Genomic DNA, 16,308 nt, shown 5'->3' with positions numbered 1-16,308 from the left:
GTCGTCGCCCTGAACCACCCCATGCCCTCACCGCCTTCCTCCATTGCTCCTCCTCCTTTTCCCCCAACACCAAGGGGGGGATTTTTCCAGCCCCCCTGCCCCAAGAATGCACTTGGAGGGGCTCAAACAGCAGGAAAAGGTGCCAGGGGATGAAGGACCGCTCACACTCCTCCTCTGCCGCAGGCCTTGCCAGCTCGGTCCCACCGGCCGGCGGCCGTTCGCAGCCAAGCGCTACCGGGTTTCTACAAAAAGCGAAGCCTGGGGGAACCGTTCGTACCGGGGGGCTCCACTGGTCAGACTGGAGAGCCTGGAGAAGGTAAGTGACGGCAGGGAAAGGCTCCTGCGGGGGCATCAGCTCAGAAACGCGCCTTCACCCACCAGCCACGCGAGCGACAGGGACGGTTTTTAGGTGACGAGTCCCACCAGCCTGCCCCGGGAAGGAATATTTTCCAGCTTCCCGGCCAGGGAGGCTTCCCCGCCTGAAAGGTTCAGTTCCTCGTACAGAAGAAGAGTTAAAGAGCAAAAAAAAAAAAATAAAATCAAACAAACGCCAGGTCAAAGCCGCCGCTGGTGCCAGCTGCGGCAGAGAAAACTCACTCTGGGCTCGACAGCTGGACGGGGAAGCCAGATTTTTTCCTCCCCCTCTGTCACAGTCGCAGGGGAAGGAGCGGGAAGGAGGGAGCGGAGCTGGGGAAGGGCAGGGGGGGTGTTTTGGACCTGACGAAGATGGTGGTTTCTCTCCCCCGACGGCAGCCCTGGGCAGCAGCCTCCCGTTGGCCGCCGGGTGAGCCGGCGAGAGGAGCTGCTCCAGGCGGGAGGAGGCGGCGAGGGAACGCGTCCGCGTCCGCCCGGGGCCGCGTGGGCTCACGCAAAACCGCCCACGGGGGGCTCTGGGGGTCCCGTCCCCCCCCAAATCCTCATCCCCCCTCCCCCTCAAGAAGGTGCTGCCGCAGGAGCCCCAGAACCGGCTGGTGGGTGACAGGGACAAACCCAACCCGGACGACGGGGGCTTCGACTCGCAGCCGTCCCCCCGCGGCCCCCGGCCCCGCGGCCCCTCTCCTTCCCCCTCCCTCGGCTCAGCACAGCGGGGTTTGGGCGTTCGCCCTCCTTGGGCGCGAGCTCAACTCGCTCCGTCGACTTGTTGAGGGAAATCGGTTGTCTAGCGTAAATAAGTTAAGCTTTAACGAGAATTAATTTACCTCGGATCGTAATATGGGTGCGATTTGTGCTCTTCGCTGAGCTTCACTGAGCCCCGGGGCGGCTGCATTTGCTGAAGCCTTTAGGCCGCGGTAAGAGTTATTTCCCTTTAATAATTTTCCTTAATTCGTTCCCCCATTTAATTTTCTTAGTGACTTTCCTAGAACGGAGGGGAACCGAGGAGTCCCAGACTCGGGAAAAACGCCACCGAAACGTCGCCGTGACATCAACGCCTTTCCCGCGCCGAAAGCCTCAACGCAGCGCTGCCCCGGGAAAGTGACGGGCGCCGTTTGCGTCGCTTTTTATTCCCCCCCACCCCCCCAAAACCTCTTTTTCTCTCCTTTTTAACCCGCTGCGCTTCCTCACTGCCTTCGCAACCCCGCTGCCGGCACCGTGCCCACCAACACCCGTCTCCTCCCCTGCCCCTCCGGCTCCCTTCCCGAGCGAGTTGTGCTGGGCCCGGGGCGAGAGCGGGACCTGAGGATGAGGAGGGCGCGGGAGGAAGGTTGAGGGGGTCACAGGCAGGGGCAGGAAGCCCGAAGGGGGTGGGATGGGGGTGCCCTGAGCCCCCCTCACCCCGGAGGCAGGGCCGGGGGCCAGCGCTACGGGGCCAGCGTGCGCACACCAGCAGGACAGAAGGATGCTCCTTCCAGCCCTCCCCGTTCCCAAACTTCCTTGAAAACACCACGCGGAGCCCAGATAACGCCGTTATCAATTAGCGCAGACGGTCGTCGCACATCATCATCATCATCACCACCGGCTCCTGCGTCACCCCGCAGGGGGCCCGATCCCGCCCCATCCCCGAGGGTCTCTCCCGGCCGCAGCCCGGCTCAGAGCTGGGTGGCTTTTTTCTGGCAGATCCACCGCGACGTCGAGCCGCAGCTCTCGGAGCTGATCCTGCCCTCCTTGATCACCCCGCAGGAGACGCCTTCAGCCGGGGGGCTCAGCGGGAACCTGTGGGTGCGGGAGGGAGCCCCACGTCACACAGGAAGGTCCCTCAGGTGATGGTGCCCACCCCGACACCCATCCCTCCCCAAGGCGCTCACCGGCTCGGGTCCAGGCGGGAGCCGTTCAGCCAGGTCCAGCCCTTCCCGGCGTAGAGGCCGATCCAGAAGTAGCTGGTGGGTTTCTGGAGGGTTTTATTTAGGAAATCCTGTATCGCAGAGGGGGCAGGCGGTGACGCCCATGTGCCGCAGGTCACCATCCCAAACCAGGCTCCAGCCCCCGTGTCCCGGGACAGAGCCCCATCGGCGTCCCCCACGCGAAGGCACCCAGGGCCGGGTGCTTGACCCCAGAGTCCCGGGCAAGCCCTCAGCCCTTCTCCAGGGGCCACCAGCCCCACAGTCCCGCATCCCTGATGCCATCGGTCCCTTTACCAGCTCATCCTGGTCCTCCAGCAGCAGCAGCTCGGCACCTCGATTCGCACAGACCTCCCGGCTGACGTTCCAAGGGTTGATCCCACTGGACTCCCAATAGCACTTGGTCCCACGCAGCGTCCAGTTCATGGGGCACAGCTTGCACCCCGCGCCCTCTGAAAGACAGTCAGCGCCGTGTTCAGCCACCACGCAGCCACCTTGTCCCCTGCGCGCCCCAAGAAGGACAAGTGGTTCAGGCCGGTTTGCTCCCCAGGAAGACGGGGATGCCCCGAGCTGCGCTTGGGGAACAAAATATTGGGGAATTTGGGCTATAAGGTTTGGGGGAAACCTGACGGTGCCGAGATGCGTGGTGGCCGGGGCAGTTACCTTGTGGCTTTGACGAGCAGAGAGCTTCCCTCAGCTCCGAGCAGGCGTTCTGCGGGATGATGTTGCCATCTCCTACGTTCCCGCTCACGTTCTTGCGGCTTCCTGGGTTCTCCGACTGCTGGTGGAGAACTGCAAGGGGGGAGCAGGGGAGAGGGACAGGCTCCCCCAAGATCTACCTTCACGTGGCCCCGGGGGGCTGCGGGGAAGTGTCTGGGATGGATCCCGACACCGAGCGGGTGCTCAGAGCCCTCCGGCCCACCCCCAAGCCTTGATCCGAGCATCTCATGGCGGGGTGAGAACTGGGCCTCGGGGTCCCGACCCAGAGCAGGCTCCAGACCTCGGGGTCACAACCTCAGACAAGTTCCTTTTGGGGTCAAAACCTCTGAGCTCAACCCCCCCACACACATATTTGCAACCGCCTCCACCCCGCTGCTGCTTTCCACTACCAAGCAGGACGTGCGACCTCCACCCCCAGCGTGAGATCGCACGCCAGCATCAAAACTGGACGGCGGCAGAAAGCCCCGTAGCCTCTGACCGCTGCGGAAGTGGTCTCTGCTGCAAAACAAGCTGTACCGGCCTCACCCATGCAGCTCAGAGGGGCCTGACGCGAGGGTGAAGGGCTCCCCACCGCCTTCTGACTTACCCCTTGCACCACAGTGCGCCCACAGCCACCTGCGGCGCCCGTGACCGGCCCCCAACAGGTTGATTTTGGAGGGGTCTCTCCGGCGCTGGGTCCACGCCAAGTTCAAACCATCATCCCCAGATCACTGCTGGCCCCGGATCTCCTCCCCCTTCGGAGAATCTCCTTCCCAAGGGCCATCGGACATTTGAGGCTCCCTTCCACCTGCTCGGTGGGGTTTTGGGGTTGCTGGGGGGCCAGCGCAGCGTCAGATGCCGCCAGCAACGTCACACCGGGCACAAGGCTAATTTCGGCAGGGCTCCGTATGACCCCGAGCTCGGCCACGGGGTGACAAATCCTGACCCTGCCACGGCTGAGGAGCCTCCAGGGGTTTCTCCCTCACTGGCCAACCAAGAGTCAAGGCTCCTGCACCCATCAGCTCTAAGAAACTCCGATAAAAACCCACTTCCCCCCACCTTGCACCGACGTGCGTCAGCCAACGCCGATCATAAAAAGCAGATTTGCCTCCTACGCAAACCGCCGGGCCAGCGGCCCCCCCTCCCCGCCCTTTGCAGGGTCCCCTCTTTGCACTGTCCTTTGGTTGCCCCCCTGCCACCAAGCGGAGCCAACTCACGCGAGCATCCCATCGCCACCACGGCCACTCCGAGGAGGAGGTTCCCAGTCCAGCCGGTCCAGAGCGCGGTTCGATGCCACTGGGGACAGCCCGATGCTGCAAGAGAAAGAGTTGTCGGGAGGAGAAAAAAAAAAAAACAACAAAAAAAAAAAACAAAAAAAAAACCACTGGCCCAATCCCGCATCCAATGAGCCAGGTCTGCAGAGCGGATTTGGGCTATTTTTTCCCCAAAAAGCCCTCCGTGGTGGTGGTGCTGCTGCTGCTGGTTGTTCAAAAGCTGCGGTCAATCATCGGCGTTTCGCCGCTACCGCCCTCCTCCATTTCACACCAATCCCGCCAACGCCGGGGCGAAGCGATGAGGTTGGGTTGCTTGTTTTTTCGTTTTTTTGGTTTTTGTGTTTGTTTGGTTGGGTTTTTTTTTACCCAGCTATCCAAAAGCTCCGAAAAATCGGGAATTTCCCTGCCTCAGAAAGGGTTCGGTCAAGGTTAGAGGTGGGCCAAGATGGGAGATGTGCCCCATCACGGCATCCTTTCCCCCTCCAAGGAGACTTCATCTGACCACCCCCATCCTCCCCCAGCTCCGTCCTGCCCCGAGGGAGCGCGGAGGCAGGATCAAAAGGGATGCGTTTGGCGGGGGGGGAAATAAATCAGGAATTCTTGCCAAAAAATGAAAAAAAAAAAGGTGCGGTGCATTAACCGAGGAGGGTCCTCACCAGGCAGAGCTCCCTTCCAGAGGAGGAAAAAGCAGCAATTGAACCTTTTGCTGGTTTATTATTTTTTTTTTTCCCCCATAAGCTAGAAACCAAAACCAGGGTCCGCAGAAAGAGAGCACGAAGCCGCACGGGGAGGCAGAGGAGGAAGGAAAAAAGGCACGAAACACCCCCTGCAAGGGCAGCAAAGATGGACCAGGAATATCGAGACATGGATCAGGGCATCTAAGGACAGCGGCTGCCCTGAGAGCGGGTGAATTTGGGCAGGTTTAGGAGCCTTTTGCTCCCTGGATTTCTTCTTCCTGGATTTCTTCTTCCCTCACGCCAGGACCAGGACAGTCCCTTGGGATGGGTTCGAAGAACCGGCCCCCGAAAACGCGCTCGGGTGCCGTGGCCGAGTCCTGCCCCACGGAGCATCCGAGGTTCGGTTTGTGGAGTTCAGCCTGTCCCGGCGGCAAGGACGACGTTCCAACGGCCGAGCTGGGGGCATTCCGGGAGGGCTTAAAAATAACCGTGGAAAACCTGAGCTGGTTTCCCGGCAGGGCCGTGGGCGAAGCCGCCGTGCCAGGAAGGGCGAGGGAGGTGTAAAGGTGGAGGGGGGGGACACAACGCCGTCCCCAAGGGCAGCTGCAGGCAGACGAGAAGCCGCGGGGTTGAACCCCCCGGCAGCGACGTTAAGGCAATGCTGTTTGGTTTCCACGGTGGAGGAATCCCGTTCAATGGAGCCAGGGTAGGACTCCGGGTAGGGAGTGAAACAGGGACCATGTTCCAAAGAAACCCTGCAGCCTTTTCCAAAACAAAACTCCCGGTGGGATCCCAAACGGCAGGCGGGATCCCTTATCTCACCCGCGCCCCGCAGCCGTGGGCGCCTTCCCCTCCTGCACCGACCCGGAGGGCGGGAGTCTCCCAACACGACGGCAGCCCAAAACCGAAAAAGCTCCCCCCACCACCACCACCACCCCCGCCGCCAAAACAAAAAAAAATCGCCACGCTGCGCTTACCGCCAGGCTGAGGGAGCGAATGCAGGTCCCTGCGGCGGTTCCCGGGACCGATAGCCAGGTCGGCGTAAGTGATTTCCTCAGCCATCGCGGGAGAGGAGCGCCCAGCCGTGCCTCGCGCTCCGCGGGTGTCGATCCAGCCGTCGGCCAAGCCGGTTTCGCACAGGTCTGTCGCTCGCCTCCAACTCCGCGAGCTCCCCCTCCAAGGTAGAGGTCTGCAAGGGTGAGCGCGAGCCTCTGAACGCGCATCAGGAAGACAAAAAAAAAAAAAAAGCAATAAAAAAAAAAAAAAGCACGTTCGACGCGCTGGCCTGCCCGAAAATGAAACTTTGCGCCGCTTCTGCCGGATTAAGGCTGGGAAAAGGAGTTCACAGCGAGGGAAGTAACACCTGAGAGCGTCAAGAAGCCTTTTCTTTGCGTATTCTATCCGTATTCTCCTACCGTCCCACAGGAAATCTCCCAAACAAGACACCTGCAATAAAAAAAAAAAAAAAAAAAGGGCCCAAACCGACCCAAAACGTGTCGTTCCGGACTCTGCTCCCCTCTGTCCAAATTGGCTGTTTTACGTGACAACTAAGGTGGCATTGCCAGAATGATGCAAAGACTCCACGATCTCCCAGAATATTCCCAGAAGGACTGCGATTTTTAAGAAATAAAGTAACGCCGGACCCCTTCCACCCTCACCGCTACGCAAAAGGTGTTTTTCCAGCCTCGGCCGCTGCTTCTTCTCCCCACCCAAACCTATGCCAGCGTCGTCGCCTTCTACCCGTTACCGATTTCTCCCTAATCCCGCTGATTTTCCAGCCCGGGGTTTCAAGCACAGCGTCATTTTGCTGCTCTGTGGAGCTAAGCGGGTGCCAAAAAGCCTGGGAGACTCTTCGGAAACAAAGGGGGAAGGATGGAAAACATTCCAAACAGCTCAAGAGATCTGTCTGTTTCTCCTTCGTGCCTTGTTTTCAAGTCACTTCCAAGAGATAGTCGGCTTCTCCTTTTGGAAACCGGGATGGGACCAGACTTTTTAGAGGCCAGGAAAGGTAGAAAAAGCAAACAAAACCCCAAAGTTCCAGGAAATCGAGCTATAAAGGCGTGAGGTGACACCCTGCCCGGCTCGTTTGGGAGACCTGCTCATCTTTTTTTTCCCCCCGCGCGCAGGCTGAGGAACCCCACGCAAGGATCTTCCGAGCCGCGGGAAGCGGAAGCCACGCCGGCAGAAGAAGAGCCAGACGCTTCCGGACCCACCGGAGCCTCCAAAAATTAGGGATTTATGCCCATTGAGGAAAAAGGGGGTTCTCCGGAGAGCAAACCCGCTCCAGACTTGCGCAGAGAGAAAGCGACCCGAAAAAAAAAATGCTTCATTATCCGCGGAATGCGTGTGAAAGCGCAGGCCCCTGCACGTGCTCACGGAGGTTACAGAGATCACACTAAACACGGATGGCCGCGGCGCTCGTCTCTCCACCCAAATCACGCTACACCTCACCTGGGAGAAGGGAGACACCGGAGCCCAGGCTGTCCCTGGCAAGGGGGGTGGGCCCTGCTAATGTAAAAGGGGAAAATAAGGGCCCCCAGGGGGGAACAAAGAAGAAACAAAAGATAGTGCCTGGGAAGATTCTTCCCAAGAAAGACGACCGTGTCTGGGAAAATTCTTCCCAAGAAAGAAGATCGCACCTGGGAAGAATTTTCCAAGAAAGAAGAAGATTGTGCCTGGGAAGATTCCCCGGAAAAGACGCTGGAACCAGGGCCGGTGATCTCTTTCCCTCTGCCTTTTTCTCCGTCTTTTCCTTTCTCTGTGCCTCAGTTTCTCTTTTCCCTTGGAGTTGTTAAGGAACGGTTAGAGTTGGGAAGGAACGACCTTCGGTACCGCTTGCCGTAAGTCGTCCTATACCTGTTGTTAAGTAACACAACACGCGCCTCACCACTTGCCGTCGTTTGTTATATACCTAAACAATTACCGTGGACTTGTTAAGACCTGTACTAACCGTCCCGGTGAGCTAATAAGTGTTTCTATATCGACCTTGAGATTTATCTCACCTTAGTCCGCGCCGTTGAGCGTTGACGAATCTGAAGTCACTCACCCTCCCTCTTTACCGGGAGTGGGACGTGACACAGCTGGAACGGCAAACCCGGCCGGCCGCTGAGCAGGATTCCTCCTCTCCGCACCAACAGCGGCAGGAAGGAATTCACTGGGGGGGTGGGGGGGTGTGTGTGTGTGGCGGGGGGGGAGAAGGCGGGTGCTCAGCCACGCTGGTGGCTCCAGAGTTTGGCCGCGTTCAACCACGGCCCCCCCCCGAAGTCCAGGCTGAACTGGGGGCAGTGCTGGCAGGAGCCCAGGGATGGGGGGAAGCACAAAAAAAAAAAAAAAAAAAAAAAAAAGAATCGGGGGGGGGGGAAGCAAGCTAAACCACCGGGGCCTGAGCTCCCCCCCCCCCCCAGCCATCACCCTGCTCAAAGCACAGACACTATTTCCACAGCAGCCCCCACCTGACATCCCCATCTCCCTTCTCCACTCCCCCCCCCCCCCCCCCCCCCCCGCCGCCGTCATGACAGAAACAGCCCTCAAAGCCGCTTTTCCTCCCTTCCGATGGCTTTCAGGCCCCAGGGGGTGTCATTTTGCCTCATCCCCGAGGAGAAAGGGGGCGGCTGTGGTTAACAGCGTGGAAGCAGGACGGCTGCCAGGAGAGGGGCAGGCGGCGCTGGCAGCAGCACCCACCCAGGGAAGGGCAGAGCTGGAGCACCCACCAGCCCGGGTGCCCTTCTTGAGGGGGCAGGATTTGGGGGAGCCCCCAAGAGCCCCCATGGGCAGGAAAACACAGGGAGACAGGCTGAAGCCACCCCCCTCCCACTGACAGCACCCCACGCTGACAGGGATGGGGGGAGAAGACCCCGGGGGGCAGCCACCCCCTCACAGCCGTGTCCTCCAACGCTCCCAAAGGCAGGATGGAAAGTGCCAGCAGAGGGGAGGGGACAGGGCTGCCTCCAGCACACACCCCTGCCCCAGCAGGAGACAAACACATGTAGAAATACATCATGTTTTAATAAACAATACAAAACAGCAGGGGAAAAAAAAGCTTCCGTGTGAATGAGAGTCTAACTTTCAAGGGAGCCCCACAGGGGCCACTTCACCCCCTGGCTCTGTGTCCCCTCCACCCTGCACAGGGCCAGGGACCTGCACTGACATTGCTGCACCCAGCTCATCTGGCAGCAGCTGCTCCAGCTCCATCACCACAGCTCAGCATCACCTGTGAGGTGTGAGAGGAGCAAGATGGGTTCTGGGGTGGGCCCAGGAGGATGAAGGAACCAGTCCCAGGCTTGAGGTCCCAGTGCAGGCAGCACACAGCAGCTCCCAGCACCTCTCCCCACCTGCAGGACCAACCCGGAGCAGCAGCTGAGGGAAGGACACCCCCACGCTCCCCTGCGCTGCTGGAAGGGCTCAAGCTGTGAGGCCCCACCACGCAAAGGTCCTTTCTCCAGCGCCTCTGTCACCCGAGCGCTTGGGGCTTGCTGCAGATGTACGGCCGTGACTGGGAGCAGCCCGCACTCGCGACAGCCCCGTCGTACAAATACGCACACTCTCCTTGGCCCTGCACCACAAACCTGCAACAAGCAGCACAGGCACCGCTGGCACCGCAGGGGTCGCGGTCGTCCCCTCAAGCACCAGGAGGGGACAAGGGCCGCCTGCGAGGGACAGCCCCAGCAGACACGTCCCACCAGGGCCCTGCCCGTCCCACCGCAGGACGGTCTCCCCACGGCCCCGGCTCCCAACGGGACTCACCTCTGGTTGAAGCTGCTGCCATCCACCCACTGCAGGCGCTCGCCCCGTCTCCGCAGCCCAAGCCAGCAATCAACATGGGCCTTCTGACTCCAGAGGAACTCCTGGGCACGACACAGAGAAGCCAACAGTCAGGAGATGCTGCTGCCAGCACAATGCTGGTCCCTGCCAGCCCCACACGGCTACCAACAGCCCTGGGATGGCAGCAGCTCCCACCCCACACCTGCTCCAACAAGCTCCAGAGCTGCTGCAGGAGCTCACCAGCCCGGCCAGCGCTCTCGCTCCTGCTCTGACACAGCTCGGCTCCAACCCCAGGCTCTGCACCCAACCCAGGAACACCCCCAAACCCCCACGCAGCCACAACAGCCCCGCACTCACCATCTCCCACTCCCTCCGGGGCATGGCCAGCGAGGCCCCTTGCGAGGAGCACTGCTCCTGGCTCCACTCCCAGCTCCCCTCAGCCCTCGAGAAGGAGTAGCAGACATTGCGGTACCCGACCCAGTCATCAGGACAGGCCAGCACCAGAGCCGCAGGCACAGCTGGATCCCCTCCACATCTTCCTGCTGGAGAGGGAAGGGCAGAAGGGCAGAGGATTGGGCTCCGCAGGGACCAGGGGACACAGCTCCGCGGGGCAGGGAAGGAGGCAGCCGCTCCTCCCTTACCTGAGAGTACAGCAACAGCCACGGCCAGAGCCAGCACCAGAGCCACCAGTACAACCACCACACCAGCCCACACTGGATGGAGCGTGTGCCACTGGCCTGGAGGGGGAAAGAGCCACTTGGGGTGAGGACAGTGCTGTCCCCCTCCCAGCCCCACCACCCCCAGCACAACCTGCCCAGGGAACACAGGAGGGACCCCCCAGACCCCTCTACCCCACACACACTCAGCTGCAGCTTCTCAACCCCCTCCCCGGGCACAGCAACTGCCATCGGGCCATTCCCAGCTGGCAGCAAGGGACAGTCACACAGGGCAGGGACAAGGCTGTCACCTCACACACACTGGGGGACAGTCCCCAGCAGGAGAGCTGCCAGGCAGAGAGAGATGGGGGGGCTGATACAGCCCCCCAGGGAGGACCCAGCAGAACACAAGACCCTTTCCCAGACAGCTGGAAGAAGCCCCACACGTGCCAGCCCCACTCCTCCTGGGGTGACACTGCCACGGGGACACTGTCCCCTCCCAACAGGCCACAGGGGGGGGGCCCCGCACTCACCCACGACTCTTCTGAGTATCCTTCTGCCTGTAGCCCCAGGCACCTCTGGATTGGGGGATGCCCCTCCATCCTGGGGACTCAGGGGCTCCTCCACATTCCCATCGCTGGAGCAGATTACGTTCCTCTCCCCCATGGCACTCTGAAAAGTGAAACCACTTTGCTCAAGACAAGCAGGATCTTGCCTGTTTCAAGCCAAGGCTTGGATCCAGTTCTACCACCCCTGCTCCGATCATCATGTTAGGGGATGGCAGAGAACACGACAGAGTGGATCGCGATGAAATAAGTCTCTTTATTAACAGAGACCTGCCTGGGTACGAAAGGTAAGCAAGGAACTCGCACTCCTGCCATCCCTTGGCCCCAGCTGTGCCAGCACCCTCCCCACCACCCTGCGCACACCCTTCCAGACAGGGCACAAAGCACTCGCCACCTGGGGGCAACCCCAGCAGGGGCCCTGGCCTGGGATTGCCGGGGGAGGGTCCAGGGTCCCCCCAACACCTCTGCTGAGCCCTCCTCCGCTCACCACAGCAGCTGGACACCAGCACCCCAGGCTGGGGCAGGGACGAGACCTTCAGCCTTTGGGGATGGAAACTCCATGATCCCGGTGAGACAAAGGGTGCAAAAAGGCTCCTGTGGGTGCTTCAGAGAAAGACTCAGGTGAAGGCAAGGGAGGGAGCGAGGCAGATCCGGGAGGAAAACACACAGCCCTGCAGTTCAGATTCCCCCCTACCCACTTACCTGACCGAGCCCTGCGCGTCTGGCCAAGGGGGGGGTCAAGACAGCACCCAAAACCCACTGCAGCTGCTGCACCAGAAACTCCCAGACCCACACGCAAACACCAAGGGAAGGAGAACACCAACGGGGTCCTTCAGCCGGACCCCCCGCCCGGGAAAGCCCCCGCAGCACCAGGCCCTCCCAGGAACCCAGCGCGGCCCCGGGGAGCCCCGCCGACGGAGCCAACGGGGGAGCCCCAGCTCAGCCGGCGGAGCTCCGGGCAGCAGCGGGGGCCCCGCGGGGGGAGCGCCTCCCCGGCCCCGCACGGAGCCGGGCCATGAAGAGCGGGGGCGCACGGGGAGCGCCAGCCCGCCGGGCTCCCTTCCCCGCAGCCCCGCACCGAGCGGACGGCACCCACCCGCACCGCCGACGGCACCCAGAGACTCCGTCCTCCGACACCCACCGCTCCCGCCGCCGCTCGCCGCGAACTGACTGAGGGACGGTATTTATACCCCTGGCACAGCCCGCCCACCGCTCCGGCCAATCAGCGCGCAGGGCTCAGGAGTGGCGGCAGAGGCAGCCAATGGAAGGGCCGCCTTGAGCTTCCCTCAGCAGCTGCCCCAGTGCCTGGAACCGGGACGGCGCCCGTTAAACGCTTGTGGCTTTGCGGTAACTGACTGCGGCCAGACGGCACCGGGCCGAGCTGTACACAATGAGCCACTTTTGTTGATAACAAAGCAGAGAGCCAGATGGAGCCCGGAGAAACCAGGACCAAGAGGTAAACAGCGATTAGATAAGACGAGCACGCACAAAATGCAATTCTCTGCCAGGTTCAGCCACCCCTAGCAATTGTTAGCACAGCTGTTAGTCTTTAACGACAGGGTTTGGCAGCTGCATGCCACAAAAGTGAGAAAAATGGGTGAGACTGGGACTAAGGAAGAAATGTTTTAGGCTGGGGGTGGTGAGACCCTGGCCCAGGTGGCCCAGAGAGGTGGGAGATGCCCCGACCCTGGAAACATCCCAGGTTGGACGGGGCTGTGGGAGACCTGGTCCGGGGGGAGATGTCCCTGCCCGGGGCAGGGGGCTGGACTCAATGGATTTGCCGGTCTTCACCAGCAAGGGCTCCAACCACGCCGCCCAAGTTGCAGAAGGCAGGGTCTATGAGAATGAAGAGCCGCCCACAGTAGGAGAAGATCAGGTTCGAGACCATCTGAGGAACCTGAAGGTGCATAAGTCCGGATGAAATCCATCCACGGGTCCTGAGGGAGCCGGCAGATGAAGTCGCTAAGCCGCTTTCCGTTATATTTGAAAAGTGGCGGCAGTCTGGTGAAGTTCCCGCTGACTGGAAAAGGGGAAACAACCCCCATTTCCAAAAAGGGAAAAAAGGAGGACGCGGGGAACTACGGGCCAGTCAGTCCCACCTCTCTGCCTGGCAAGGTCACGGAGCAGATCCTCCTGGAATCTCTGCTAAGGCACACGGAAAATTAGGAGGTGACTGGTGACAGCCAACACGGCTTCACCAAAGCCAAATCCTGCCTGACAACTCCGGTGGCCTTCTGTGACGTTGCCACAGCATTGGTAGACAAGGGGAGAGCAACCGATGTCATCTACCTGGATTTATGCAAAGCGTTTGACACCGTCCCACACGACATCCTGGTCTCTCAATTGGAAACGCATGGATTTGATGGAGGGACCGCTCGGTGGATAAGGAACCGGCTGGCTGGCCGCACTCAAAGCGTTGCGGTCAATGGCTCAATGTCCACGTGGAAACCAGTGACGAGTGGTGTTCCTCAGGGGTCAGTACTGGGACCAGTGTTGTTTAACATCTTTGTCGGTGATAGGGACAGTGGGATCGAGTGCACCCTCAGCAAGTTTGCCCACAACACCAAGCTGTGTGGTACGGTCAACACACTGGAGGGAAGGGATGCCATCCAGAGGGACCTGGACAGGCTGGAGAGATGGGCCTGTGCGAACCTCATGAAGTTCAACCAGGCCAAGTGCAAGGTCCTGCACCCGGGTCAGGGCAATCCCAGGGACAAATACAGGTTGGGCAGAGAATGGCTTGAGAGCAGCCCTGAGGAGGAGGACTTGGGGGGTGTTGGTGGACGAGAAGCTCAACATGAGCCGGCAATGCGCACTTGCAGCCCAGAAAGCCAACCGCATCCTGGGCTACACCAAAAGAAGCATGGCCAGCAGGGCGAGGGAGGCGATTCTGCCCCTCTACTCTGCTCTGGTGAGACCCCACCTGGAGAACTGCGTCCAGATCTGGAGTCCTCAGCACAAGGACATGGACCTGTTGGAGCAGGGCCAGAGGAGGGCCACGAAGGCGATCAGAGGGCTGGAGAACCCATGCTATGAGGACAGGCTGAGAGAGTTGGGGATGTTCAGCCTGGAGAAGAGGAGGCTCCGGGGAGACCTTAGAGCCCCTTCCAGTCCCTTAAAGGAGGCCCACAGGAAGGATGGGGAGGGACTCTGGATCAGGGAGTGTAATGATAGGACACGGGGTAACGGTTTCAAACCGAAAGAGGGTAGATTTAGATTGGATATTAGCAAGAAATTCTTTACTGTAAAGGTGGTGAGGCACTGGAAGAGGTTGCCTAGGGAAGCTGCGGCTGCCCCATCCCTGGAAGTGTTCAAGGCCAGGCTGGATGAGGCTTTGAACAGCCTGGTCTGGTGGGAGGTGTCCCTGCCCAGGGCAGGGGGGTTGGAAGTACATGATCTTTACGGTCCCTCCCAACCCAAACCATTCTATGATTCTATGAGTTTGAAGGTCTCTTCGATCATAAACTATTCTACGATAAAATGCCCCGTAAAACCCCGTTCAGGTACCACACTTAGGCTGGGACAGCCTCGTGCACATAAATAAATATTTACACTCCCTAATCCACATTTCTCACCCGGCTCCGTCCTTCGCGCGGGTCAATGAGAAGTTTTATACCAGCAGCCAGCTGTTGGGTGGTTTCCGAGCTGCGTCTAGAAACGAGGATGTTCTCGTTGAGGGATATTAGCTGTTGAGCATAAATGAGTGAGTTTTAATTAGAATAAATTACTTGGGATTATAGCACGGTGCTGTTTGCCGAGCTTTACTGAGCACGAGTAGCTGGAGTTGACGAAGCCTTTAGGCCGCGATACTTATTTTTCTTAGTAATTTTCCCTGGAGCTGGGCCAGCGCTGTGTTTAGTCTTTTACTACGGGAGAGATGCTCGCGTCTCCCCCACGCCTGGGACCCTTTGGTTCCCCACGTTCTGCCCAACAAGGGCGGGCGCACAAGGGATGTGAACCAGAAGCTACGGGGGCTCCAGCCCTCGGCTGAAATTGCAAATCAACCCAGTAAGAGCCTGCCCGGACACAGGAAAAGAATCCAATGAGATGTTTGAAGCCCCCGCGCCAAAAATCACCACCGGACTAAAAGACACCCGTGAGGAGGGGGTGTAGAGATCGCAAGGGTATAATTGCCCGGGGATTTCTTTGTTCGGGGTTGAGCCTGAAGAAGGAGGAAGCGTCTCCCAGCCCGTAAGTGTGCATCACCAGAAATGGGGCATGAATGCTCGGGCAGCAGCTCCTCCTGAGGTACTTTAAGCAGGTAGAGTGTACTTTTAAAATATGAGGTAAAAATATATTTTAGAAGGTAGAACCTCTCATTAAGGAAGAATAAAGAGCTGTAAAGAAGTCGCAAGGCCCTGTGAAACCAGACACTGGCTACAAACAATAAATGCCTTACTAATGAATATACCCTTGAAGACAAACAGGAGGCTGAGAATAAGGAACATCCCACCACAGGAGGCGCCGAAACCTGCTGAAAACCAGACAGCTGCTGGATAAGGCATAAAGTCACCAAAAACTGGCAGTAACTGGGGGAAAGGTAAAGGCAGCAGTGGGAGATCGCCACCACCCGCTCCATTAGAGACCGCATTGGACCGACCGCCCCCACGGTGCTGGAGCACGCGCGCATCCACTGAAGGACCTTGTAACTTTACATGAAAGCGAGAGACTGTGCTAACCAACAGAAAGCGTTAAGACAAGGTACCAACCAATAATTATAACTAAGGGTGTGTGTTTCTGCGTTTTGAGCCGTATAAATATTCCGGAGAGTTTTTAGGCCGGTGTGCCGGCTTTGTGGATTACCACCTAGCACCCACCTTGGCAGAAACGACTGAAATAACTAACACCTCTGCTCCGGGTGTATCTGCACACCGGGTAAACAACCCCGCTTTGGGACAACACTCCTTTAACGATAACTACCCTGTTGTATTTAGTGACTTATGAGTGAATTAGTTACATTTAGCGAATTATTACCGTGACTTTAGGCCTGACAGCGGAGGCACAAACAGCCTGGCTGCTGTAGGTGCGGCTGCACTCAAAAGCGGCAGCCAGGTGCACGGACAGTACGGTTTATTCGATGCAACATATACACGATTCCTCAGCAACGCCGGTGATAAACGCACTAAACGGCAAAATAGCTCTGTGGCTTTCACGGCACGATTGCAAGCACAAGCTTGATTTCCCGGGCAAGCACTCGGTGTGGCCGAGGTCGCAACTCTTACCAAAAGGCGTCCCTCGTGGGGGATGCGAGGAGGACAAACGCCTCAATCCGTCCCGATGACTGGGTGTTGGATTCTCCTCCCTCCATTAGCTACAAAATCGGGGTAAACCATATATTCCCGTTGTGCGGAGGGTGGGTACGGTCAAGCCGTCGTTCCTTCTGGTTGTACTGGGAGCCG

At 59.2% G+C, this 16,308-nt stretch overlaps 1 protein-coding gene across 1 annotated transcript; it reads right to left on the bottom strand.

The window, feature by feature from the left end:
* Positions 1 to 1,390: 1,390 nt before the first annotated feature.
* Positions 1,391 to 16,154, bottom strand: LOC141735186 (uncharacterized). Its single transcript, XM_074567783.1, has 12 exons — positions 16,132 to 16,154; positions 14,485 to 14,595; positions 10,877 to 11,015; positions 10,329 to 10,424; positions 10,045 to 10,229; positions 9,670 to 9,770; positions 5,904 to 6,115; positions 4,193 to 4,288; positions 2,940 to 3,068; positions 2,574 to 2,728; positions 2,244 to 2,350; positions 1,391 to 2,151 (listed from the first exon to the last, which is right to left on the bottom strand). The coding sequence occupies exons 3-12, from the start codon at positions 11,007 to 11,009 to the stop codon at positions 2,028 to 2,030; spliced, it is 1,338 nt and encodes a 445-aa protein (XP_074423884.1). The 5' UTR covers positions 11,010 to 11,015; positions 14,485 to 14,595; positions 16,132 to 16,154; the 3' UTR covers positions 1,391 to 2,027.
* Positions 16,155 to 16,308: the final 154 nt, after the last annotated feature.

The sequence above is a fragment of the Larus michahellis genome, chromosome 29 (assembly GCF_964199755.1).
Source record: "Larus michahellis chromosome 29, bLarMic1.1, whole genome shotgun sequence".
NCBI classification, from domain to species: Eukaryota; Metazoa; Chordata; class Aves; order Charadriiformes; family Laridae; genus Larus; species Larus michahellis.
This window is presented reverse-complemented; position numbering and strand designations above follow the sequence as displayed.

Excerpts from the sequence above, each read along its gene's own strand:
- LOC141735186 (XM_074567783.1), bottom strand. The coding sequence starts at position 11,009 with ATGGGGGAGAGGAACGTAATCTGCTCCAGCGATGGGAATGTGGAGGAG. Across the intron at positions 4,289-5,903 it reads TTCGCTCCCTCAGCCTGGCG|CATCGGGCTGTCCCCAGTGG; the intron begins GTAAGCGCAGCG and ends TTTCTCTTGCAG. Across the intron at positions 2,152-2,243 it reads TCCCGCCTGGACCCGAGCCG|GTTCCCGCTGAGCCCCCCGG; the intron begins GTGAGCGCCTTG and ends CCGCACCCACAG.